The sequence below is a fragment of the Varanus komodoensis genome, unplaced genomic scaffold (assembly GCF_004798865.1).
Source record: "Varanus komodoensis strain SLA01 unplaced genomic scaffold, ASM479886v1 scaffold16, whole genome shotgun sequence".
NCBI classification, from domain to species: Eukaryota; Metazoa; Chordata; class Lepidosauria; order Squamata; family Varanidae; genus Varanus; species Varanus komodoensis.
The window spans coordinates 19,128,695-19,154,301 of NW_025335468.1; the positions used below are offsets into that span (position 1 = coordinate 19,128,695).

General features: G+C 43.4%; 1 protein-coding gene across 1 annotated transcript in view; it reads right to left on the reverse strand.

The window, feature by feature from the left end:
• Positions 1-25,141, reverse strand: part of SPON1 (spondin 1) — a 339,096-nt gene extending 313,955 nt beyond the window's left edge. Inside the window, exons 1-2 of the mRNA XM_044425965.1 lie at positions 24,580-25,141; positions 8,666-8,772 (exon numbers count right to left, since the gene is read on the reverse strand). Coding sequence (XP_044281900.1) covers positions 8,666-8,772; positions 24,580-24,823 — 351 coding nt within the window. The 5' untranslated portion in view covers positions 24,824-25,141. The remainder of the gene's footprint in view (positions 1-8,665; positions 8,773-24,579) is intronic.
• Between the last annotated feature and the right edge of the window lie 466 nt (positions 25,142-25,607).

Consider the following 25,607-nt stretch of genomic DNA (forward strand, 5'->3'; position numbering starts at 1 on the left):
GAGTGCTGCTTGAGACTGACACAGAGGTGGTTAGAGAACACCCAAGATGCTTGAATGAGGTCAGGTTTCCAGGCCCAGATGAACTGCATTCTAGAGTGCTGAAGCAGCCAGCAGATGGATGCAATCGCTCAATTTATCTTCTTTGAGAAACCCTGGAGGATAGGTGAATTTCCAGAGGACTGGAGGAGAGCAAATATGGTCCCTGTCTTTCAAAGAAGGGTTACAAGAAAGATCTGGTGAATTACAGACCAACCATCTTGAGATGAATACCTGGGAAGACCACAGGACCGATTATGAAGTGCTTGACTGTAGGCATCTTGATACTCATACAAAAATCACTGGAAGCCAAGAAGTCATGCCAAGAAGTCATGCCAGTTGTGAATTTCACTTTTGGATCAGGCAAGTTCTTTGGTAGATTGTGGGAATGTTGCAGACAGAATATATCTTGACTGCAGGAAAGCATTTGACAAAATGCCTCATGATCTTCTCTTGGCAAGCCAGTTAAGGGTGGGCTGGATAGCAATACGATTAGGTGGATCAACAGCCTGCTAGAGGCCACACTCAAACAGAGCTCATCAATTGTTCTTCACCAAACTGAAGGGAGGTATTAATGGGGAGGGGGAGAGCAGAGATGATGAACTAAGGCCAGTAATGAAAGATTGGAAAAAAGAGGTATGCTCAGCACTGAGAAGACTGAGTGGAACCCTAAGGGGTTGCCACACAGGAGAGGGGCATGACCTACTATTTTCAAACACTGAGATAATGTGCTTAAGTTACAAGAAGGCAGATTTCAGCTGGACATCAGAAAACTCTTCCTACTAGTCAGATAGAGGAACCAACTCCTTCTGTGTCACTAAGCCAGCCTGGCTGATCCACTTTAACATAATAAAGACTGTAGTTTGAGGGCTCTTGTCTTGATCTGCTTGGAAGGAGCAAGGGGTGAGGGGAGACTGGACCTCCAGATATGTGGCTGGTGGGTGCCAGGTTGGGGCAAGGCTGACTTAAAAGAGTATGTACATGCAAATACAAACTGCCCCATCAGCATCACTGGCGTCAAAACACGGAAGCAAGAGCCAGGGAATGTCCCTGAAAGTGCCACCTAAGGGGCTATTGCTGCCCAGCAGCTTCCTCTTCCCTACTCCCACCCATGCCTTGCCCCCAAATCCACACTGAGAAAGCCCCCTTGTATTGTACAACTGTGCAGCGCAGGTGATAGTTCAGAGATGCAACTACTTAGGCTGGTGCTATTAGCATAATAGGATGAAGCATTGCTGGATTGGCTGAGAACACAGCAAGCTGCTTTGTATCAATGGTCTCTCTAACCCAATATTGTAATCAGTAACTGGCCGTGATTCTCCAGTGTTTCTCAAGTTGGAGTCACCTGGAGATTGAACCTGGAACCTTCCACATATAAAGAAGCTGCTCTACCACTAAGCTATGGATCCACCCAAGAGGATGCCTCAGCTCTGCATACTGCACTCAGGAAGCCAGGTAAACTGCAATGGCACAAACCTTCATTGGCAAACATGCCCCAAAAGGGTAGGATTTCCTGCCAGTGTCTTGTCTTGTCATCTAACTTCATGGAAAAGCTACTTGCCAGACTGTGGCACTGTAAAATGGTATGAAACATGGCACCAGTGCAATGCAGCATGTACACCCTCTCTCTTTTCATCCGGTGAGTGGCACACAGGGCAACAGAAATGCAAGACTACACATTAGTGAGTTGATACTTAAATCGTTCATAACTGCAGGCATTATGGCCAGGTGTTAACTCCACACAGAGCACTTAATAGAGTGTTTGCAGGTGGAAGGACAATGAGTTCTGTTTTAATGCCAAAAAATATGAATTTAGCTATTCACAGAAAACTTTTGAAATATTCATCTACCAATTAAAATGCTGATTTCAGCTTCTAAGCCATATAATAAAACTAATTATATAGCTTAATAATTATCCCTCCACTGAGATCCATGAAGCATTTGGAGATATTTAGAAAATTCCATTTCCTGCCAACTCTCATCCAAGTTCAAAATTCTTGCCTACTTCGGCAAAGTAAAAGGAGTGTTTGACTGGCTGGTCTCACACTAAAAACACAGTTAGGCCTGGAGTCCAGACCCTTGTAAAAATGTCCCTTTCTTGCCAGTGCTGGGAAGTTAATTGGATATTAGCTGCAATAGGACATTAATGGTGGGAATGCGCCCAACTGTGGAAAGAAGAAAATAACCTTTTTTTTATTGTAAGGGAGAAATTATAATTAAGTTACAGGAAATGAACCACACTAATTTGTACTTGCTAACATCTGTGTGATGGCTTATTCCAAAACTTTTTCTAGTCTTCTCAAACAAGAAGAATATTCTTACTGGCCTACTGGATTGAAATTTACAAACTTTTCATTTCAAATATTACCACTTCATAACGTTTCCTTGTTGTCTCTCAATTTCTTCTGCTTGTTTAGGCCTAAGCCACTCTTGATGAGGGGAAAAGTGTTTCTGAACTTACCTGGGGACTTCCTGTATTGCCCTGAGATTGCTAGGGAGGAAAAAGGGATCTCAAATGAAACCTTCACAACTCTCAGTCCTTCTTTTTTTAGCAGGTGAGCAGAAAAAAAGGAACACCTGGAGTCACTTTTCAAACCTGAAAGGGCAGGATGTTCTTGCTTTCTTGATCAGAAAGTGAAGAAGAGTCATATAGGAAACTATATACAGAAAGAAAGAATGCCTGTCTCAGGACCCGATTCTCCTCTATTGGCAGTTTGTTCATGCCCAAATGCTCTGTTATCCAGCCCCTTCTGCTCAGAGAAACTACAGGACAACAGAAGAAGCTTCATATCCCCCTGCAGTCAATTCTTTGAGGCAGCCATAATTATCTCTCCATTCTGTACCTACAAGTGAATGGAGACCCTGACCTTAGCTGGAACCACTGATCCACAAACCTGTCCACTTCACTTTCAGTTTCTCAGTTTCCCAACCTGAAGTCTGGTCTCCAGTCTTAAGTTCAATTCCGCCCAAACTTTGAAAAACAAAGTAAGAAAATACTTGCTTTTCACAAGCACATTTGTGCACATTTTTCCTAATGCTTGGAGCTATATATATTTTTCTTTGCAAGGCATTTCTTGAAGGGTCATTAATGGCTTCTACCTAAACATGTCTTCTATTTGTCTAGGCCAGCGGTCCTCAAACTTTTTCAATAGGGGGCCAGTTGAAAGGCTGCAGTGACCATCGTGGGCCAGTGAGGTGGGGGCATGGGCCAGTGAGGTGCCATCGGGCACGCACAAGGCGGCATCAGGCGCGCACGTGCCAGTGGCTCGCTCGGAGATCTCCCAGCAAATCCAAAACCATCTCCGAGCGAGCAAGCCACCACCTCCCTGCCCACACAGCAAGCGCGCGTGCAGGCGGTGAACAGCGGCGCGGGCCAGATGGATGGCCACAGGGGGCCAGATCCATCCCACAGGCTGTAGTTTGAGGACCCATGGGCTAGGCCAAGTCCAGCTGAAGCATAGCTAATCACAAGAATGGGGAGCAGAACCCTTTTGCTAGTCATCAGCTCGCACATGGAAAATATACTGAGTTTGCAAGATCTTCCTTGCTGTGGTGAGAGTCTTGCATTTTGTTTTCAATCATTGTCATCATACAACATCAGCTCATACTAATTTTATGAAGATCTTGCTCTCTTTCCCCCCCTCACCCCTTCTTTTGGCACCTAGATGGCATCCCCTCTATGAACAGAGGTGTAATGCCTTCCCACAACACAACTTCCATTGCTCAGCAAATCTCTATACTCTGCACAAAATTCTGGCTCCAAATCAAGTATCCATCATGAACCACAATGTTCATTCGTCATCAAAATAACTAGCATTATTTACATTTGGATAATTTTGACCCCAGATGGAAGTGCTTCAGGCAAGAAAAAGGTTCATATGTCTTTTTTGGGCTCAACAACAGGTATTTTAAGGGTCCTCAGGCTATGCAAAACAAGAAAATCTACGCAATGCTTGGCCCATTCACCTTTTCTCTGCATAGCCATAGTTCTGCCGAATGTTTTTAAAAAAGTATAGCAAAGCTTTTCCTTAGTAGATTTTAATTCTGTTAGTCAGTTATTTTAACTAAGAATCTTAGCTTTCAAAAGAGCTTTCAAAAGATGAATCTTTATTGCCCCTTCTTTTATTCCTGTGTTTGTAGCCTATTTGGGGGTATAAAAGTACCCCATAAAACTATTCTTATGGAGATTCTGGTGTACTTTTCTGTCCCAGGGATGTTTTGATTTATAGAAAAAAGAACTACAGAAGGCAGGAGGCCAGAATTTGGAAGGCTTTTATAACTACTTTTGCATAGATTACAGTACAGAAAAGGAATGCGTTGTGGAGATGCCAGTTACCCCACAATACAGGAAGTACTTCTTGAAAGCTACTTCACTTAGTAACTTTTCTACCCTCATACGTATTTAGGAACCCCCTTCAGTCTAGAAAAGAGACCAGAGAAAAGATTTGTCTCTGTATACGTAGGGCATCATTAGTTGCCACAAGAAAGGGCTGATGCCAGAAACTACAGCTTCATGTCTCTTTTCCTTGTCACACTAAACCATATGCTAGTAATTCACTCCACTTCTTTCTACCATAGGGTGCCCCAATGTATAAAGGACTTTGAAGAGCTATCAGAGAGCAGTCAACTCCTTGAAAGAACCCTCTTCTTGAAGGGCAATCTAATTCGAGTCCAGTTTAAGGATACATAGACACAAGAAAGGTAAGCAAGATCTCCGAAGTTCCCCTTTACTATTTAGCTCCTGGACAGCAGGGACAGCTCAGATGTCATCTGGTCACAGTCTTCCACACTAGGATGACATGGATTTCCATTTAAATTCTATTCTATTTATTTGCCTTTCATCCTAGTGTGGAAGACTGTGAACAGGTCACATCTGATCTGTATAAATAAATAGAATAAATATATATAAACCAATTATCATATGCACATCTTTTTAAAATCTCCTTTTGGGGAGCAGTCTTTCTTCTTTCCAGCCTGTGCCATTGGGCCTAGCAAGCCCCACTTAGTTTCTGTGGCCTCCGTGGCCCCTGGGGTGAAGCAGGGAAATAAGTGTGCAGCTTGGCAGTACCCCATGAGATGTGCTGCGTGGCCCTGTCACAGAAGGGCAGGGGAACAGTGACTCAGGGCTGCCCTTTAGGGTAGTAGCTCTGTGTGTCTTCATTCTATAGACACACACACACCCACATATATGCTCTTCATTCTATTGAGGTATATAGACTGACGAAGATATCAAAACTTACTGATGGGAAGAGCATAATACATACCTTCTGCACATTCAGACAACAATCCTGTGACCCCTAGATATGATCGGGGCAGTGGTGCGGCAAATAGGATACTTTCAGTTCCCAGATCCAAGGTTGGAGCTGGGAATCTGATCCCCATTTCCCACCTCACAGCCACACATGGAAAGAACTGCCTGCTCTCTGATGTTGGGAACGTGATGCCAGAGGAGAATAAAAGGAGTAACTCCAGCAGGTGAGCAAGGAGGGAGACAGCAGAGGGAAGGACAGAAGGTAGCCTGTGTCCTCCGCAGTCCCTTTCCTGCCCCTCTGAAGAGCCTCAAATGGATGGATGAAACAGCCAGGAGCAGGAGGTATGGGAAGGAAATGACCTCCGTCTGCCACCCCTCCCACTCTGAAAGGCTGCTCTTAAGCCTCCCAGTTCAGGGATTTACAGGGTGGGGATTCTACCCTAAATGCACTTGATACGTTTATATGCTCTGTACTAGCAGAAAAAGAATCGATATATATATAAAAAATTATAATATTATATAATCGATAATATATATATGGGCAATGAGGTTATTTTCAGCATCTGTTCCCTAACAGTTCTCCAGAAAAAGCCTTTGATTTCCCCCACTAAAATACTGATGTCACAGAATTGTGTTTGTAATGATAAACATGTAAGAATAATAAGCCTTTTTCAGTTTTGCAAAGTCCATGTTATTGACTGTGGAAAATATTGTCATCATCAACAATGCATTTTTTTCTGTTCAACATGCTATGCTCAAACATTCCAGCAAACATCCAACTGTATGACTCAATATAGATTCCTGTGGAATAATGAAATGATCCAGAATTTTCAAAAACATCATAGGCATAATGAAGGTGAAGATTATATATTTTTATGGGATCACTTCTGCTGGAGCAGTTGCATAAGTTATAAATGCTTCACTGAGTAAAAAAGGGAGGGAATGGAGAGAAAAGATTTTTATTTTGCCCCAGTCATTCTCTGCATGATGGAAATGATGCTGCCTGCATCACTTACCAGCCTGAAATGAAAAAAGGACATAGCCTTCAACAGGGGCAGTGAAAGAACATGCTTGCTGGAATATGAGGAGGGATCCAACACTGTCCTTCCACAAGGACGGTGCTGCTTCTGCTCACTGAAGTGAGAGCATTTCATAAGAAGTGATTCCCAGTTCAGACGGCAGCAAAACCAAAGCCCCTGAAAATGACGACAGACCTGGCTGACCCAGGTGTGATATGATGCTAAAAGGGCATAGAAGGTGATGTAAGAGACTAGCAGTAATTAAAAAAAAACATCATGTTGTTTTGCACTTTATATTTCAGCATCAAATGCCAATGTCATCTGCTCAGAAGAGTTTAGGTTGCCTCTAAACTCTGGAATGGTCTGCAGAGAGAGATGCATCCAATATCCCAAACAGCTACATTTGAGAGGGAGTTAAAGATGCATCTCTTCCAACAGGCCTTCCCAGGTTAGTTCTCAGATCAGTTTTATTTCATATCTTTGCTTTTAGTCAACTTGTAATCACTGTTGGCTTTAATTTCTTGAAAACTGCCTGTCTATGGGGATGGGGTGGTATATAAATAAATAACAATAAATAAATAACCAAATAAAACAAGCAAGTACATGTTCATGGAGCCTAACAGAAAATGAGATATCGACTTGCTCAGAGGCTTAGTGCGGGCAGCAGGACAGACAGAGTCATGCCACTACAGCATCTCACTGTGCAAGTGCTTGCAGCCTAACAAATATACCACACTCACACATCCAATCCTGCTGTTGGGAGAGAAGACATCTGAAATCTATGACCAGGGTCCGTTTCCTCAGACAGCAGTGGCCAGCTGTGGATTTGTAAGGCAGTTCTGAATGGCAGCAATTTATCTGAGCAGAGAGAAATTGGCATTGCACTTGCAGTAGTTTTAAATGTCCTCACACTTTCAAAACTTGCCCTAGATCTTGCCAACAATTGTTCTTAGGAGCAAGGTCAGTTCATATTTTTAACATTATGCATCCTGAGAGGAGGGGGGGGGGGAGAGAGGGGGAGAGAGAGAGAGAGAGAGAGAGAGAGAGAGAGAGAGAGAGAGAGATTGTTACTGTGTGTGACGTTGGTCGCAGAGCAGAGAGAATGTAGCCTGTGAACTTCCTCTCAGTATAGAAATGGCAAGTTGCAGCAGGAAAGTTGAAATCTTTGCAAAAGCATTTTTAAAAGAAAACAAAGAAAAAGTGATGGTTCATACACCACTGAAGATACCATGACTTGTATCCAGCGATGTCATCTCCTAAGCTCACTGCTTCTAGCATTTGAAGAAATCACATTTTTACCTTTGCACAAGTCTTAAATCCAATCCTTTGATTGTGTTTATGCGAGCCATTGCACAAGCTGTTCTGCAAATCATTGTACTAGACATTCCATAATTTATTATTATTTAATTAGAGGTAGCTCCATTGGTGGCTGTACAACCATTTACAGAATAATGCCAATTTTTGTCCTTTCGCATAATTTTGGGTATAACCAAATGGAACAAAAAGGACTCAGATGTTTTCCATCTAACACAGGCTCTGACACTCAGTGGAACTTAATAAAAGCACCAGAGGCCTTGCTGAGTCAGTGTGACAGCTGGAAGTAAGCATTCTAGCAGTGCTGAGACAAAATAATATTCCTAGACCTGAACATAGCTTTTTATTCATTGTGTTGTTCATGCACTATTAGGCAAGGCATAACAACCACATGATTAATATTTGCTTGCAAAACTGAAGGGTCCCAGTTCAACCCAGCACAAATTGCTCACCACTAAAGTACCCTTGCCTGGAAGTAAGCCCCAGTGAATTAAGCGGGATTTACTTCCACAGAGCAATGGTTGGGTTTGAACTAGTTAAGTATCCAAATGTCATCACACTAAAATGATCTCTGCTAGTCTAGGCAGAAGAGCAGGCAGGAAAAGAGACAGACTGCTGGACAAAGTCAATATTGCCAAATATTTGAGCTGGACTGCATTTGTTATGAATAGCAGCATACCATGGTCAACCTCTGATCTCCTGTATCCTATTTGCACATGCTTAACTTGGATGCAAATTCCACTGACCTCAGTAACACTTCCTTCTAAGCAAATATGCAGACCTGGACTAGAAATGTATAAGAACATAGTGACATTTCACTGAACTCTACAGTCAACTTACAGGTCATGGTAATAAGCAGCGGGGGATTGATTTTCCATATGTTCTGCCCTTTAGCTGGAGCTACAAAGCCGGTACCACACCTGCAACTACAGAACTGCCAACATGCTCACAAATAGGGGATGCAGATTCTATAGCTTATTTCCTCCTGGGAAATTGCCATTTGGTGAGAATCGCGGCAGCCAGAGCTCAAGAACCGTCTCCTCACCTGAAAGGTTCCCGCATGGTCTTCTTCTTTGTCTCCCTCTTTGCCTTCTTTCAAAGCAATCAGTGTGAATCCACGGAAATAGGCTGGAGTTGCAGCAGAAAGTGTCACTGGGGAGAAAAGGTGAGAGAAAAAGAAAAAGACCTTTGAAATGAATTTGTTTCTGCATAGCTTTTCAATGCAATGCCTTGGTCAGTGCCGGCTCTTGGGGATGGAAAAAGCAGGTCATACAAACCAAAAATTCTGTCAGGCTACATCTGATCTTCTGGAATACTTGCTGCAAAGTGCAAAAGGTTGTACTGTTGGGATAATGGATGTTCTACTTGTGTTTCTCCCCTAGCAAATGCTAAAATGTGCCACACTTGGGAGCTTCATAAATACTGGGGCAAAGTTTTAAAAAGCTAATGAAAGGAAAACTAATAGTATATTTAGCTGTCTAACGGAAAGCAGTCATGATTGCACTTACGCATCCAGATAGTGCAGGAATGGAGTGAACCATTCGGTCATCAGATGTCATCCAAGGCTGCACAAGCAAACTTAGACTTGTGCAACGGGACCTTCCATTCTCTCCTCTGCATGCCTTCCCAAAACTGTTCCAGTGTTTTCCCCAGTCTTCCAAGGAAGATCACAGGGTTTTGGGAGACTCCAGAGGAGGAGGCATATGTTTCATTGCAGCATTTCTGCTGATGGGAGATGCCCACAACCAAATGCATCCTTTTACATGCAAGTCGGCCATTAGTGAGGTTGCTTTTATCTGCAATACTTCCATGGGCTTCACACCTAGCTGACATTCTTTCTCTTTTTCACCAAGCCCAGCTTGAATATTTGCAATGGTAGATGGAGATCCCAGCAGGGCTGCGATCTTCATCCACAGCACTGGCATTGCTGGACTATGTGATTTTCTTCCACTCCCAAACAATACTTGCACTTTAAACCTTTCTCCCGATCCTGTGACAGTATCAATCTCCATCCAGTTATATAAAATCCATAAACATGGGTCATATCTGAAGTGGAGCTTTTCCACAAGTTTTCTGCTGATGGTGACCAATGATCCTTAGATAATTGAGTGGGAGCAAGGCAGCAGAAGATTTGGGGTAGCCCCAGGACTAGCTCTAATGATGTGGCACTCACATAAACGGATGTCTGTGCAGTGTCAGTAGTGCAGTGAGAAAAAGTGGCAATTTGGTGTTGAGATTCAGCAATGGCAGGACACATTTTTCTAGCACAGTGTAAGTTACACTGGCAGGACTGCACCTCTGGATCCTTCCCCTGGAGATATCCATCACTGCTGACTGTTTCCCAGCTTCTGGCAATAGGAACTATAGGAAATACAGTGAAGATTTAAGCCTTCCTTGTTATCCTTTAAGAGACCCCCATATGACCATTCTTAAGAAAATCAGTCCCGGTAGACACAAGAAACACGAGGCAGAACATTCATGCAAACATTACATGCTCTTTCTGATGCTAAATGGATTTTTTATTACTCCAGGCATTTTAAGAACTGTTTTAGTGCTTTTATTTGGCTGCTAGTTTTTATTTGGTTTTATGATTCCGTAATGGTTTTATTCTGTGCCGCCGGTTTTACTCTGATTTTATTTTGTACGATTTTAATTCTGCTATAATACTTGCACTTGGTTTTAATGTATTGCACATTACCCCAAGAATCTAAGTTCTTGAATAGTTTAAAAGAACAGGAAACAAGCACGAATTGTGAATTGTTCAAATATGGTCCCAAATAAAGACTGAGGTTCTTCTCCTTAAAATACCAGAGATAGGATTGCCCCCTTGAAGAGATATTGCCCCATATGCCTTAAAAACAGATACACTGCTGTCTTTTAGGAATGGGCCTCTGGAAATGAGCACTGTGCTCACTGTCTCATTTGCTGCCAGGAGTTCTGGCAGCCGCAAAAGTGGGCCGCCACCTACAAGCCCTTCTGCTACATTAAAATTATTCTCCAAAAAGTGCTGCTTGAGTCAAACTTTAAATAACCACGGAAAGATCTCTCACTATACCAAAATAAAATGTATCTTCTTGCAAGAAATTGGCTTCCAATTTGGCTGTGAAGAATACACTTCAGTGCTCGGCCACTTTGTTTTCAGAGACTGACTGTTAGAAAACCTGGCTGGTTGTTGGCAATGCAGAGAAGACGCAACTGAGAAGTTCATTTTGGTGTAAATGGCAAACATGGGGATGGATGGATGCATCTGTCAATCTTGGTCTTGCTGGGCTTTTGAGGTCAAACTCATTCTGCCTGTTTCCACATCGGCTTCTGATTTTTAAAAAAGAAAAATCCACGCAGAAACTTGTCCTTTTTGTATAAACATTTCCCCCAATGCATATACCCACTGCAGTGTCCTTTTTCAGAAGTATGATGTTTTACAAGTATTTCACATTGCAGAAATGCTCTTTGGTATGTACTTTTCCCTAAATGAGCTGCAAATTTTTTTTCCCAAGATGAGCTGCAAAAAATGTGGATTGCAGCACACAAAGCTGTCTTGGATCGCAAACATCCGGAGGCATCATATCTGGTAAAACCATTAAAGACAGCAACAACAGCCCTCCATGGGGCAAATTTCTCACTTCCTAGGTGCTAACCAAGCAGTGGTAATCAATGACCTGCTGAGGCACTTATGAGCAACTTTATAGTTCTCTGTCTCCTAGATTACAAGCTATTGCCTCTAACCATAGCTTATCCTAACTCTTGCATACATTATGGAGCTAACAGGACTTCATATGCATCATCATGCTGGAATGCTTGCAAGAATTCAGTAATCTAGGTCAGTATTATTGTCCACATACTTCGGCTGGAAGCTGCAGCTGAGAAGGGCTGGCCAAGGGGGTAATTTTTGCACTGGTATCCTTGGCACAGTTCAGGCTTTTTGTTCCTTTCCACACTCAGGCCCAATATGCTCTTTCACAATCAATTGGAAGCTGCACTGGAGCTTCCACACAGTATGAGACGCACTCCATGTTTCTCATACGCCTCCCACAGTGGCACTTCCCATGGGAAGAACCTAAGTATGTTTACTCTGAAGAAAACTTTCCAGGGAGTGAATCCTGTTGCACCATTAGTACAAAGGGATTCGTTCCCTTGCAGAAGAGTCTTTAACCCGTAGGCTGAATTGCATTTCCTAGAAGCTCTGAGGACTACTTTCCAGATGTGGGCACGGACATTCTTGGAGGAAGCAAAATGTAAACCACATCAGCATATTTCAGCCTGAGGTTCATACTGTCAGTAACTAATCTCTGCCCTAGAAAGATTAAGCAAATGTCCCTCCTTCTCCAGATTTTGTTTCATGTCACTGCACCCAGGTCCAAGAGGAGAGCCAATGGTCCAGGAGTTTGTGTGTGCTCAGAATGGCAAAGGACCCCTGACCGCTCCACCCCATCCTCCTGGAAGGATATACTGAGGTGCGATGTAGAATATATAGACTGGGGCTATATGGAGGTGTGGGAATATTGATACACAGGCTCTCCCTCCTGTTGGCAGCTGGGTCTGCCTGGATTTGCCTGCGAAAGACAGACAAAACTGCTCACAGAACGAACTAGCAGCTGCCACAGATCCAGGGCAGAGCTTTCTAGGGACAGACAAATCTGCCAATTTCAGTTTCTAATTTAATACTTAATTCCAGTCTTAAATTCAGTCTATTCAGGACATTGAGGCAAAAAATTTGCCTAAAAATGGCACACATTTTTGTACACATCACTCCTTATACATTGATTTTTGTATGTTTGAGGGCAATATGCCTGACATCCATCTTTTTGCAAGCAATTTTCCTAATATAATGATTTTTTCCCCCTGCAACCACTCATCATTCAATCATTTGGTAACTTCCAAGTTTCTGTGCCATTTCACCCCTCTCCAAGGCTTAGTACAAAGGCTGAAAGAGAGACCATGGGAAAAGCTGGAGTCTCAGCTCTGACCTCAGAAACATGATGATGTCGGAGCTGGGCCTCCAGGCTCGAACAGCCCTCCCCTGCACTCCCAACCAGCACAGTTCTTGCTGCGCTGGCTCTGGCCCAGAAGACCAAACTCAGAGCTGGAAGTTCCAGAAGGAGGGGAGAACTGAGGCTCTACCACAAGACCACCTATCCTAACAGCATCTCAACTCAACCATCTAGGTCTTTTGCAGAGCAGGAGGGACACAGAGACTTTACCTCCATAGCCCTTCCATCCTCAACAGGAGGCCCATAATTCTCTGTGTTTGGAAGGCTACAGGCACTCATAGAAGTAGATAATGTTGGAAGTCTATCACTAGACACCATGGCCAAGTGGGGACTTGAACCTGACTATCCCTCCGACAGACTAACCCAGGAATGTAGGTGCCCTCACACTTGTGATGGGTTTTCTGCAAATGTTTTTGTTCGTATATGCAGATATAGATCTGCATAAAATGCAATTATGCATAGGATGTGGCAAAAGTAGACCAAAGAACCAAATAAATATCCATTTCGAAGGAGGTTCTGATAAACCACCCATTCAAATATTCCAACCACTGCAAGGTCCTCAGCCCATTGCATTATACGCAGTGAATATTGGTCCTTCCAATATCATATTATCAGTCTGTTAGCTGTCAAAAGGGCACAGAGAATGCTTTGTGCTAACCATTGTGAATTTCCATGGAGGCAGCAAATGATTTAAAAGTGCCTGTATATCACCACATATTAAAGACTGTTCCAGTACAAAATTGATCAAATAATGTACCCCACAAAAGAAGCAATTACTGGGCACTGCCAAAACATGTGTTTAAAAGAACCATTAGCTGCCTTGCATGCCAGCAATTAGATGAATTAGGCAAACCATTATTAATGAGTTGTTGCGACATCCAATTAACATGAAAGGTTTTGCTTAAAAAGATGTAGCCTACGATCCATAAAAGCCGTAGGTAACCCCCAAAGCAATAGCCCTCTAACTAGGCATTTTGTGGGGGTGCCCTCCAGTCCAGAAGGGTAGGAACTCTGCTCTGAGAGAACAGCAGGGTGGCTGCTTCTAACATGACTGGTGAATCCAAGCAAAAGTGTCTATGGGGAAGAACACATGACTGGAGAAAGTTCTCTTAGGTCTGGTGCAAATCTGCTGCCATAATAACCCGAGGTGACACGCTGCTGTGTGTCACCTCCCCTCTGGCAGTCCTTGGAGGACCCACACTGTGTCTGCAGGAGGGGCATTCCCTGATCTTTATAAACAGAGTCCTTCTGCTTGCCATCTGAGCTATTAAAACATGTTCTGACTCATTGAATCATCTCCCTATTTACATCAGCTCAGAATGGCAACGATCACTTGGTGGGAGACTTCCAGACCTCCAGAAACGCAAACAAACAAGTTTTGAAAATGTGTCAAATAAGAACATATAATTTCTTCATTATAACTTGGCACTGATTCAGGGTTTCTTCAACTCAGTGGCTGCTTCACACTTGATTTTTCTTTTCTATGCAGAGAGAGCATTCATGTTGATTAAATATATGCCTATATGTATAGCATGTCTGAAAATAGCCCCAGTGTCTACTTTCCTACTTCTGCAAGTTCAAAAAATTCAGTAGCCTTCAACCATGTAAGTGAATGAATTTTCAGTGGGTCTGGTGCCTAGTGCTATTCTTGAAGTCAAAACTCCATCTCATCCAGAGATGTTCTTGATGCTATTAGGCAGATCAGAATCTCCCAGTATGTATATGGTTGAGTCACAGTTTGCTCTCCTTACTGGTATGAGTAACTAGGAAAACACAGATGACCCGATTGCTGGTTATGCCATTGTTGAAAACCCTTCTCTATCAGTAGGAGAAGCTGCAGTGCAGTGGCAAAATGCATGTTTTGCAAGCAGAAGTTTCCAGATTCACTCTCTGACATCTCTAGATCTGTTGCAAAAATGTGCACCTTGGAACCCTGGACAGGCACTTCCAGTCAGTGTTGGCGATACTGGACCAATGGCCCGATTCAGCCATGGGGAGGGGTGGGCAGGACTCTCTCTCTTTCTGGTGCATTTCCAGTGAATTGGGAGTGTCTGTTCATTAAGTAACTACTCAGTGGGCAGAAAGGGGTTGATTAGATGAGGAGAGGATGTCTCCTTGTGCTTAGCTTTAAAGTGGATTGCCAGTCTTTCAGTCAGTCTGGTATGGGGGAAATGGTTGAGAAGAACCACACAATGTTGAACTAGTTCATCCTGAGAGTTGGTGGGGTTCTTCTGAGATATGCAGAGTTTATCAAATTCATAATCAGCAGACCGGGTCAAAGAACTGGTATAAATGTTTGTGCATGTAGATCTGAACTAATAACTATCCAACTAATGAAAGGTGGCATGCAGTGAAAACGTATGTGGGCTTAGCAGCCTGGAAATTCATCAGGCAGAATTTGCATGTTCCACCAGTGGTTCATTAGGTCCGTATCTCTTTCCACCCTGTCTTGTATACATCCTTTCTTATTGAGCAGGATACTTATTTCCTCCTGTTACAGATAACCGAGATGGGACCATAGCTAAGCAGATAAATGCTTAATTCCTTCCTTTAGAAAACAAAGCCACAGTAGCACGGACTAATGCAGAGCAAGATGAAATGTCAAGAGCACACCGCAGATTTTTCTCCCCGTATGTTTTTACTTTTGCCTGAACTGTGCACTCCAGCTTTCCTATTGCTTTTTCAGAAGAGGTCAGTGCAAACCAAAATGTCACATCAAATTGTCAAAAGTAGCGGGTGGCAAGGGACTTCTTTTAAAAGCCCCTTCACAGAAAAATAAAGCATCTTCAATGGGCAGAACTCCTTCGAAATCTCCATCAAACTAATTCTACAACGTTTAACTAAGCTAATGGCAGAAGTTGTTTATTTTTCAATGGAGATATACAATAGAAATCATCTTCATCTTCTTCATCATCATATTTATATCTCACCTTTTACTTCTCTTTACAAGGTTCTCCTCCTCAACATTTATTCCTCACAACAATCCTGTAAGGTAGGTTAGGTTCAACATGCCAGCAATTGGCTCAAAGTCACCCACTGAGCTCTATGGCCTAATAGGGGAAGATTTCCTGGATCCCAATCAAAGACATTCAACATTCTAAAATCTAATATTACTCAAGTCCTGGGATGGGCAACTTGGACCCTCCAGCTGACTTGAACTGCAGCTTGTATCATGGCTGTGCTGGCTGGGGCTGATAGGAGTTGTAATACAAATAATCTGGAAAGTATCAGGTTGCCTACCACTGCTCCAGTCTACTTTTTAATCACTAAAACAAAATCTTTAGTGTGATCCTCTCCTGTTGCTCATTAGAACTGTTTCATGTGAACTTGCCTGAGTATTTCCTTTCATGAGTAAGTCTAGGCAAGCACATCTCCAATTTTTATCATCACGCTGAGGGCACAGCCTCCCAGTGCCATTAGATGACATGAGTCTGCTACTTATTAACCCCCTCCCAGTCCGGCTGCTTACAGAGAAAAATCTGAATACATGAATATTCAAGGTTCTAAACCAAACAAACAGCCACAACATTTTCATATTGAGAAGTTTTGCATTTTAAACTCATGTTTTTCACTGTCTCACTCAAGAGATTATGAAATAGTTTGCTTGAGTTGGCACCTATTCTTTTTGTCTATCCATTCTTGTATTACATCCTGCCAGTTTCTTAACAAACTGAAACTTCATTATAAGCCATCCAGCAACCAGATTGTCAAAGACTTGCCAATAATTGTGTCTAAGAGGCTTTTTAATAACTGCCCCTTCCCCAGTTATAACTTCTGAAGAATTAAGCTAATTGCTGCTTGTTCCTATGGGAAATCCACTGCAGCAGTTTGCACAGCCGGATTCTGCGAGAGCGAGGAGGAGCCGGCGATGCCACTGGGGCTGCCCCCTGCAGCTGAAGGTCAGGGCCTTGAGGCCCAAGGATGCCCCAGGTGACCATCCAGGGAGGAGCAGGTGAGGAGGTCATCGGGGCAGCAGACGCAAGCCCCAGTTTATCACTGTGGCCTTAAGGCTGCTCTGAGTCTATAATGCAAAACCACACATCTTCAGAGCATTATTTTTAATACATTTAGCAAACTGTTTTGTTCCCGCTTCAGTAGCGAAGTATCAACTACATAAAAGAATTGTAAGCTACCTAAAGGTGGGATGTGAGAGCAGGGAAGAGAAATCTTGGTTGTTTGCCGTACAACTGGAGTCGCGTGCATGGCCGTCTGAAGCGGGGGACAAGTCCAGAACCTAAAATCACCTTGCTGTGCCCAGTGCTGGCTCGGGATTTGTAAGGCCCCTTCAGCAAGACACCCTCAATGGGTCTTTCCTCAGCAAGGCTACCATGATGGACAGCTGCTTTTGCTCTGCATCTTGTCCTCCTCCTTTCTAGCACTCACTTGCTTGGCAAGCAAAACATCCATGAGCAAGTGGGCAGTGGAATTTACTGTTCTTCTTTTGCACCACCACTGTTGCCTGGCCCAGAGCAGGAAGCTAATGAACAAGCAGGCTGCAGTGAAAAAAGGGAGGAAAAACTCTGGGGCACGGCTCAGCATGCCCTGCTGTGGTGTGGAAGCTTAGCAGGTGCTCAAACACACCTGCACCAGGAGCTGTCCCTAGCTGCATTAGGGAAGGAGACAAGCCATGGGAGAACTGGGGTGCAAGATGCATAATATCAGCATGTGGCTGATGGTTGCATGCATTCCCCTTCATGAGGGGAAGGTGCTCAGCAGCTTCTCCAACATTGTCATGACTGGCATTATAGAAATAGGTGAAAAACAATGGTAGAGGAAGACACTTGTGTATCAAAAAAAATGAGAGAGAAAAAATTATCAGGTGCCTGGAAGAAAGTCTGTTTTGCCCACTATTTGAGGCACATTTTCAGGTATATTGAGAAAAGAGCCCTCCTGTGTGTATTGAAATATGTTGGGAAAAATAAAGATTCTATCTGGACATCACTTCTCTCTCTCTTTGTTCTCATTATGGAAATGGAAATAGCACCATCAAATGGTGTTTTTGAAGGCACCGAAGTATTCTAAGCTCCAGACACATTTCTTAAATTGCTATTAAATTATTTGCTCATTTTTTATTTGCAAGGTTCCTGTCAGCCAAGTTTGACAAGGGAAACACAACTATATTCCATCTTTTATCATTTTGTGATCACTAACGAAAATCCCTTCCTGTGTGCTTGACCAAGCCATACACAACCTATCAGACCCAACCTATCGGACAATTAGCATCCTTTCCTGTTTTAGCACTTTCCTGCAGAAGGTTGATCAAGTCCCTGGTGGACCATGATATGTACATGACATGCTATTTTGGATTCAGTAAATTATAAGTGAATGCACACCTGAAGGAAAATGTATCCAACCCCCCAGACATGAGTACTATTTATTATATTCCTATCTTGTTCTATCTTTAGAAAAGTTCAGAAAGGCTATCATAAGGATCTGAGTTATCTATTCCCCCTGTTCAAGAAAGATAAACCACATCTAGGACTGATGACCAATGTCAGAGATCAAAACCAAGTAGCAAGTTGAATGAAATGAAACAAAACAAAACAACTGCAGAGATGGCTACTTCATGCCTTGTATTTTAGGACCACCATGTGAACACAGACGTTTAGGAAGATGCCTCACATAAAAGTCCACCTACACCAGCAATGAATCTTGAAGGTCCACCAGCCTGCTTGGTCCACCTACCCTAGCAGCCTTAACCCTGACTAGCAGGGGCCTTCCAGGGTTACAAGCAGGGCTTTCCCCCGCCCTACCGGGAGAGGCTGGAGATTGAAACTGGGACCTTCCGCATGCAAGACTTGTGCTTCTCACTGAGTTTCAGTCCCTGCTTTGATGTCCAACTTATTCAGTTTGGGGCATTAGAAACACATAGGAGGAGGAAGGGGCAGGGTAACTGTTTCGAATCGAGGACAAAACTCAGCAGATATGTTCTTTTAAAAAAAACAGATAGAGTTAATCTTTTCAGACAGGGGGTTGAATCCAGTGCAGCACAAGCTGTAGTCCACTTGCACAAAAAGGCTTTGGTTTTCCTTTCCTATGCAGCTTATCTGAAGGGTTGGGGAACCTGCATGAAAGTCCCGGGGAATAGCACTGAGAGCTGCAGGGGACTAACCAAAATTTACAGTGAGTCAGCTTGAATGAGCCATTTCTTATTCATTGCTTCATCTGTTCAGTTTTGAGCTACTCTCCCCTTCCCCTTTCTGGAAGAGCCCCCAACTTTTAGGAGAGGGATTCCTGGATACAATCCATAATCCACACAGTATATTAAGTGAGTGATCTTAATGCCCCCTCGATATCCTCAGAGGGACACAGGATTGGGTGGATTCCCAGCTACAAGTTGAGAGCTGGGAATGGTGCTCCATCCCACCTCCCCACCTTGTCATAGCTAATGTGGACAGAACCGTGCTGGTCAGGAAAATGTCCTCAGGGAGAGGGAAAGGGGGGCACTTGCGGACAGGTTAAACATCCAGAATACAAGGTGTCCTGAAGCCACTCCAATCTCCTTCCTTCTCATCTGTGATGTTCTAGCTAGATAGATGAAAAAAAATCTGTCTAGCAAAACTTCAGAGTGGGAAAAAGGGGAGGCACTGGATGCCCATAAGCTTCCAAGTTCAGGGGCTTATGGCCATCCTGATAGACTTCTCTCTTAAGGCCAGGCCCAAGGGTGCAAAGCCATTCTAGGATTAGGCATCATGGAGAACCTTCTCTTTTAAAAATCTTTTAAAAGTGACGTTTATTTTCAGGACTTTTCAGGTTTTACACATTTCTTGGAAGAAAGAAAAACAGGACTCCTTTGATAATCCAAAATGGGGAAAAAGTCAAAAGCCAAGTTGTTGAAGGTATATAGTATTTGAAAGACTTGATGGTATGTCCTCTTCACTCACAGTCATGTATTTCTCTGTGAAGTATATCTCACTGAGTTTAAGGGTTTATGTGAGCGAGGCAAACACATAGATCAGACTAATCACACTCTCTTCCCCCATGCAGCCACATTACCCTCCCAAAAGTTTCCACTTGCAGAAGAAAGATTCCATAATCACTGCCAAAGAAGATAAACTAAACAAAGGTAATAAAATTTGACATGCTCATTCAAAAATCTTGAGGCACGTATCAGATGTGACTTTTAAAGAAGACTTCTGAAAGTTTGTGTGGTATAACACGCCGGCCAGAATATCTAGGGTGTTTCCAGCACTAACAGATCTCTGCTGGATGTATAATTGAAGGGACTGGTTTTTCCCCTGCATGGTAGCATTGTTAAGGGATATTTGAAGGAGGAGATAGATAGTACAGTATTACAGAAATTACAAGCCACAACTTCAGTGAACTATAGCTATACTTTCAGGTGATATTAAAGATCAGATCCCTATAGATTTAGTGGCAATGGTAGGCTACATGTTAAAAGCTTCAAGAATTAGTCTAGCAAATGCTTTTCTAACATTACATATGCTGTCCCTTGAGAAATAGAGGATCTGTACTATTATAACAATGAATAAAATCACAGTTGATAATCTTCTTTGGGAGAGAAGAATTAACTCCACGCAGAATTGCCAAAGCTGGAAATTGATGGAACAGGAATAGGTCAAGACATCTAGAAACTTCAGGTATACTGCTGTGTATTAAGTGTAGAAATTGTGATCGGTATGAATGAATGCACCCAAGAAGAAAAGTAAAGATACCTGTATGGACAACAGGAGGAACTGTAATAGGACTCCCAGCCATGTGGCTGTATCCTTCACATGTAGCTGCAAGGCACACTGGGTTACATGACCGAGATGTGTCTGTTAGCGGCTAAATATAAAAGGGGCCTCCAGCAGAGGTCTGGATCTCCATGTGATGGGAATCAGAATGAAATATCACTGACAACATCCTTCTCTCCTGTTCTAGATCTCCTTATAGTTTTGGGACATCAGAACTCCCACAGTGTTCTATTCTTGTGTACTACCATCTTCTCACCCTTATTTTTGATTTTGACAGCCCTTACAGAGCAGAAATGGTGCTTTAAAAAACACCAAGGAATTGTTCATAGCAAGCAGTTGTTTATTATCCGGTTTCCAATTAGGTTTTTTTTTGGGGGGGGGATGGTCCATCTGCTATCATATTTTAGTATTTTGATCTACATGCACAGCATCAAAAAGGCATTTCTACATGATTGCTAATAGTGTCAATATTCTAGTGCTTGGAATGGTAAGGCAATGCCTATGCTCAAGATGCTGACAAAATCAAAAGAACTGACCATCACTACTTCTCAATCTTATCTGAGAGTGAACTGAGGGAGCCACTTTGACAAAGAGAATAACGGAGACCCAAATGCAGCTTTTAGAACACAATAAACAGTAAGTCTACTTGGATGTGTCATTGTGTTCAATAGAGCCTATTCTCAGGTAGGTGGGCATAGGGCTGTGACCTTAAAATGTTGGGATGCTTCAAGCAAAGGAAGTCCAGGGAAAAGAAGAGGAACTGGCAGAAGGAAACTTCACCTCACCTCCTAATCCTTTCAATTGAAGACAATTCCTTTAGGTAAACCTCATCTCACATTCTGCTTCTGAAAATATAATTGCTACAGATAAAGTCTTTATATATCCTACAGTTTTATACCCATTTAAATGTCATTGCTTCCCCTTACAGCAATGCACAAATGGCATCTCAAATTTATCCACCCTATTTGTCAGTAAAGAAATTCTTGGGGACGTTGAATCAAATTTCTCCAAGGAAGGAGAAAGTGTTCAACAGTTTCATGGGGGGTGGGTTTATTTTAGCAATGATAGTAACACCATTTCCTTCTCCTTTCCCCCCAGGTTGTGTGTGTATGTGTGGGTGGGGGGGGGGTGTTCTTTTGCTTTTGTTGATCTGGCCCCCAAAAACAAAACAAAAATGGTGGAGACAATTCTGCCATGTGAGTTTCTTTTTTTAAAAAAGCAGGGGTGAGAAAAAGAAGCATCTCAGAAATAAATGTATCCTGATAAATTTTTGCCAAACTCCACAATCCCCCAGAATCTTGAGGAACGAAGCTGAGATGCCAAGACTTCTGGGGGAGAGGGGGGTTAAAGAGCCTAATTCTGTGTATATATGCTGAATACACTTTGAGACTACTCTATTTGGAATTTCCTTTGTTTCATATATCCAATGACAGTCTAACTTAAGTTCCATTCATTTCAGTGGGTCTACTCTAAGTAGGACTAACACTGGATGCAACAGGGAATACCTCATCCCACAAAATACTTTCCACTGAAAAAATAGCAAGGCAAGCAGATAATGCTGCTTGATTTACATGACTAATGGTCCTCTTTCTAACCATCCAGTAACCTAATCCATGTGGAATCAGCCAATCCAAACTGAACAAGGCAGATTACCAGCATTTGCTGAATGCATTTTAGGGAAGAGAGACTAAAGTTTCACATGACGTATAATCTTCCACATGGTGATGGAAAAGAAGCGATACTGCTGTGAACAACTTTCTAGATGCCCCAAGAACCTGCATCCAGTAGTAAGTCTTCTTGCTTCTTGCAGAAGGAACTGTGACTCCTACTTTCATTGCTGAAAACAAACCTATCTGAACACTACAATCAGCTCCTGAAGCCCTCCTCCAAATGCCTCTTCTGAGGATGCCAATAAAGGGTCTTCTCCGTGGTAGCCCCCCTGCATGCACACACAACAGTGAAATGCTATCCCCACTGGGGTCATCCTGGCACCGACACTGGCATCTTATTTCCAACAGGTTCCTCCACTCTCAAGCATTTGCTTGGGTTTTTAATGTGAATTTTTTATCAGGTCATGATTATCTTTAAAAAAAATGTTTCTAGCTTCAAGCTCCAAGTGGCAGTCCTCTTTTAATTAGACCCACCCACACACACAATATCACATCAAGAACAGATTGTGGTGCCTTCAGCTGAGCAACAGCATTTGACTGCTGATTCCCTGCTTGCTGAATCTTTAAGCTTTAACTTAGTGGTTTTAGTTTCTTATGCAGTACATTTATCCTTTCACTGGAAGTTGGAAGCACCACGGCCTCAGTTCATCTTTAATTAATCAACTTTTTTCTTAGATTTTGAGCAGAGACAACAGTTATTTTCCAGGAGGATCACTTTAAAAAATAGGGTGGGGTGGAGGGAAAGAGGGAATCTGTTTCTAGACTTAGTGTGATGTCATTCCATGTTGCCTGAGAGAGACTTGTTAAACTCTTGTGGCAGTTAATAAAAATAAAACAGAAGTGACAATGTTAAACTGCTGTAGGAAACATAAAGTTACATTTACAACATTTTCTCATGCTCCTCCCATCTGGCTAGGTTTTCAGAGATTCTGGAATAATTTATCTTTGAAAATCACAAGCAGTCTTTCTGTGTGCTAAATTTCTGATGCCATTTTCTGAGTTAGGGAATCAGAATATGAAAACTTTTGCTACCAGTAAATATGTGAAAATTGTTATTTGATCGTATTTTGCTGGCAAAACTTTGTTTACTTCTTTTATTCTAAATGTTCATTTAAAAGCCTGTTTTCTCCTTAAAACCAAAGGAGTAAAGGGTAAAAATGCTTCTTGGCAACAGAAAACAATACCAGTACAACTTTTTAGATGGAGTAATTTCCAACCCTTTACAAGAATATCTACAGCCTAATAAATACCAAGAAACCTAAGAGGCAGATAGCAAGCTGTCATGATATAGAGAGAGCTGCAAATTCAAGATTTAGCTGATCACTTGCTCATAGAGAATAACTGACTCCCCTCTTGTTTCAGTTTTATTTCTTCTTTTCATCTCATTTCTCTTCCAACCATAAATAGGCTGCATATTCACAAATATTTGCCTGTACCAAAGACTCCCTTTCCTAAGAATATGTTCTAGGAGAAAACAGTTTAAAAATCTCATCCCATGCTGGCTTTTCTTCATGCCAGAAGACACAAACTATTTTATTTATCCTAGCTAAAGGTTGGGTGCAGCAAGGGAGAACGGCTACCCTCAATCCCGGTCTCTTCCACCCCTAGAAATGCATGTGTGATGCAAGGCTTGATATTTTCACTCACGAACACATTTGGAGTGGGGAGAGTTTCCTAAAGCGTGGGTGTAATATATACAAGTTATGTGTCCAGGCAAAGAAGTGAAGCACGCTTATTCCAATAATAATCTGCTGCTCAGGTTGGAAAGGGGCAATTTGCAGGTGCTTCACCTATTTAAAGAGCACCCCTGGGGAAACCCCGGTCTCAAAGGTAAGATCCTTAAGACCTAGTCCAACCTTCAGGGGTAGATGAGTGTTGCCGCCATCCCTTCGCATGCATTTTCTTCCTGAACCATTTGCTCAATGGGTGGCTAGGGGAGCGGAAGAAGTTTTCAGTGCCGGGTGCTCCTGAGCATGCGTAGAGTGTTTGCTGACAACACTCATTGCAACCAGCAGGACTTCCAAGCAGTAAGCAAGTTCGAGCCCGGGCAGCCTTCATTTTCGGGAGGGGACAAGGGAGACCGGCGGGGGAAGGGATCAAACCTAAGTGGAGAACCTAAGAAAGCCGGGTCGTCTCCAGCAGTCTTGGCCCCGTACAAACTATTCGTATATGTTTCAGAGCAAGATCATTAGCACGCCTATTGAGTATCTCTCGGCAAAGTGAAAGCCTTTTCATTTACAGCTCTGAGCGGACGGGGAAGAGTGCACAGGGCAGTTAAGGTAACACACACACACACACACACAGCCGCTGCTGCATGCATTCTAATACAGCCGACTTCGTTTTACCAATAAGCGTACAAACCGGGAGAGAAAAGCAGCGCACAGCCCCAGAAAGGGGTTGAAACAGTAATAATCAGGAGAATTATAACAATAATAGTAATAAACCACAGAGATAATCTCGAGCCAGCGTTGCTCTCCCCGCTCGCCGAAAAGCCTCTCCAGAGCCAGCAAGGCGTGAGAACAAGTTGCAGGGACTGGATTCTCCCCGCAGCCACGAGTTCCCAGCTGCCCGTGATCCTTGCGAAGTGCCGGCGAGACTTACCCCGGTAACTGTTTCCGGGCTTGTAGAATTCCGGATCGCCTTCCACGCGCAGGCTGAATTCGTTGTAGCCTTCCCGCCTCGTGCCCTGGGCTCGCAGGATCCGGCTGCAATATCCCTCGGATTTGGAGGCTCTCTCTAAGGTCTCATCCGCGAAGGAAGCGAATGTCACCAGAGGAAAAGTCCACGCGAGCAACTGCAAGGCTTGCCAAGGAGCAGGGCGAGGGGGAGGATGAGAAAGTCCCATCCTCTGGATTCCCCAGCAGCTTGAAAAATAATAATGCAAATAAATAAACGGCGTGTGTGTGTGTGTGTGTGTGCGCGTGCGGGGTGGGGGGAGAGGCACCGCGTCTAGCTGTTGCTACACAAACAAAACCCAAACTAATAATAGTAATCAGAATGCAAAATCGCAACCTGGACAGGTTCAAAATAGATGGCGGGGGAGAACCCCCAGCACCCCTCCCTCCTCGTCTCCGGAGAAAGCGAAGGAAGCAACGAAGCAACGCAGCCTTTAATCAGTTGCAGCCCGCGAAGAGCGCGCCCCCCCGCACCGAGCCCGGGGAGGGCTGTGAAAGAGAGAAGGAAGGCGAGGGGGCAACTGCTCGAGCTGAAGGACTCGCTTCGCCTCTGCTGAGGGAGAGCGGAGGAAGACTGATCTTGCCCAGATCCGAACTGAAGTGCTGTTTTGTTTCAGACCTTGTGATTAGCCGCTCGGTGATGTTTACTTAGCCAAGCTCAATTCACAGGGGTCAGCGAAATGGCGGGGGGGGGGAGTGTTGGCTGATGGTTCGGTGGGGGGGACGTTGTCGTCTCCAAGACGCGTGTATGTTTCTCTGTGTCTGTGCGTGCATGTGTGTGTATGGGAGGGGGTTCCCGCTAGATGCGATCGCACGACAAAGCCTTGGGAATTAATCACCTGAATTCCTGCCGAAGTCTATAGTAACTCTGTGGAGAAAGGGGCGGACAGGAATGTCCCGGCTGAACTCGCCGGGGCCAGACACTGCAAACATTTCCCTCCGCTGTGTCCTGCG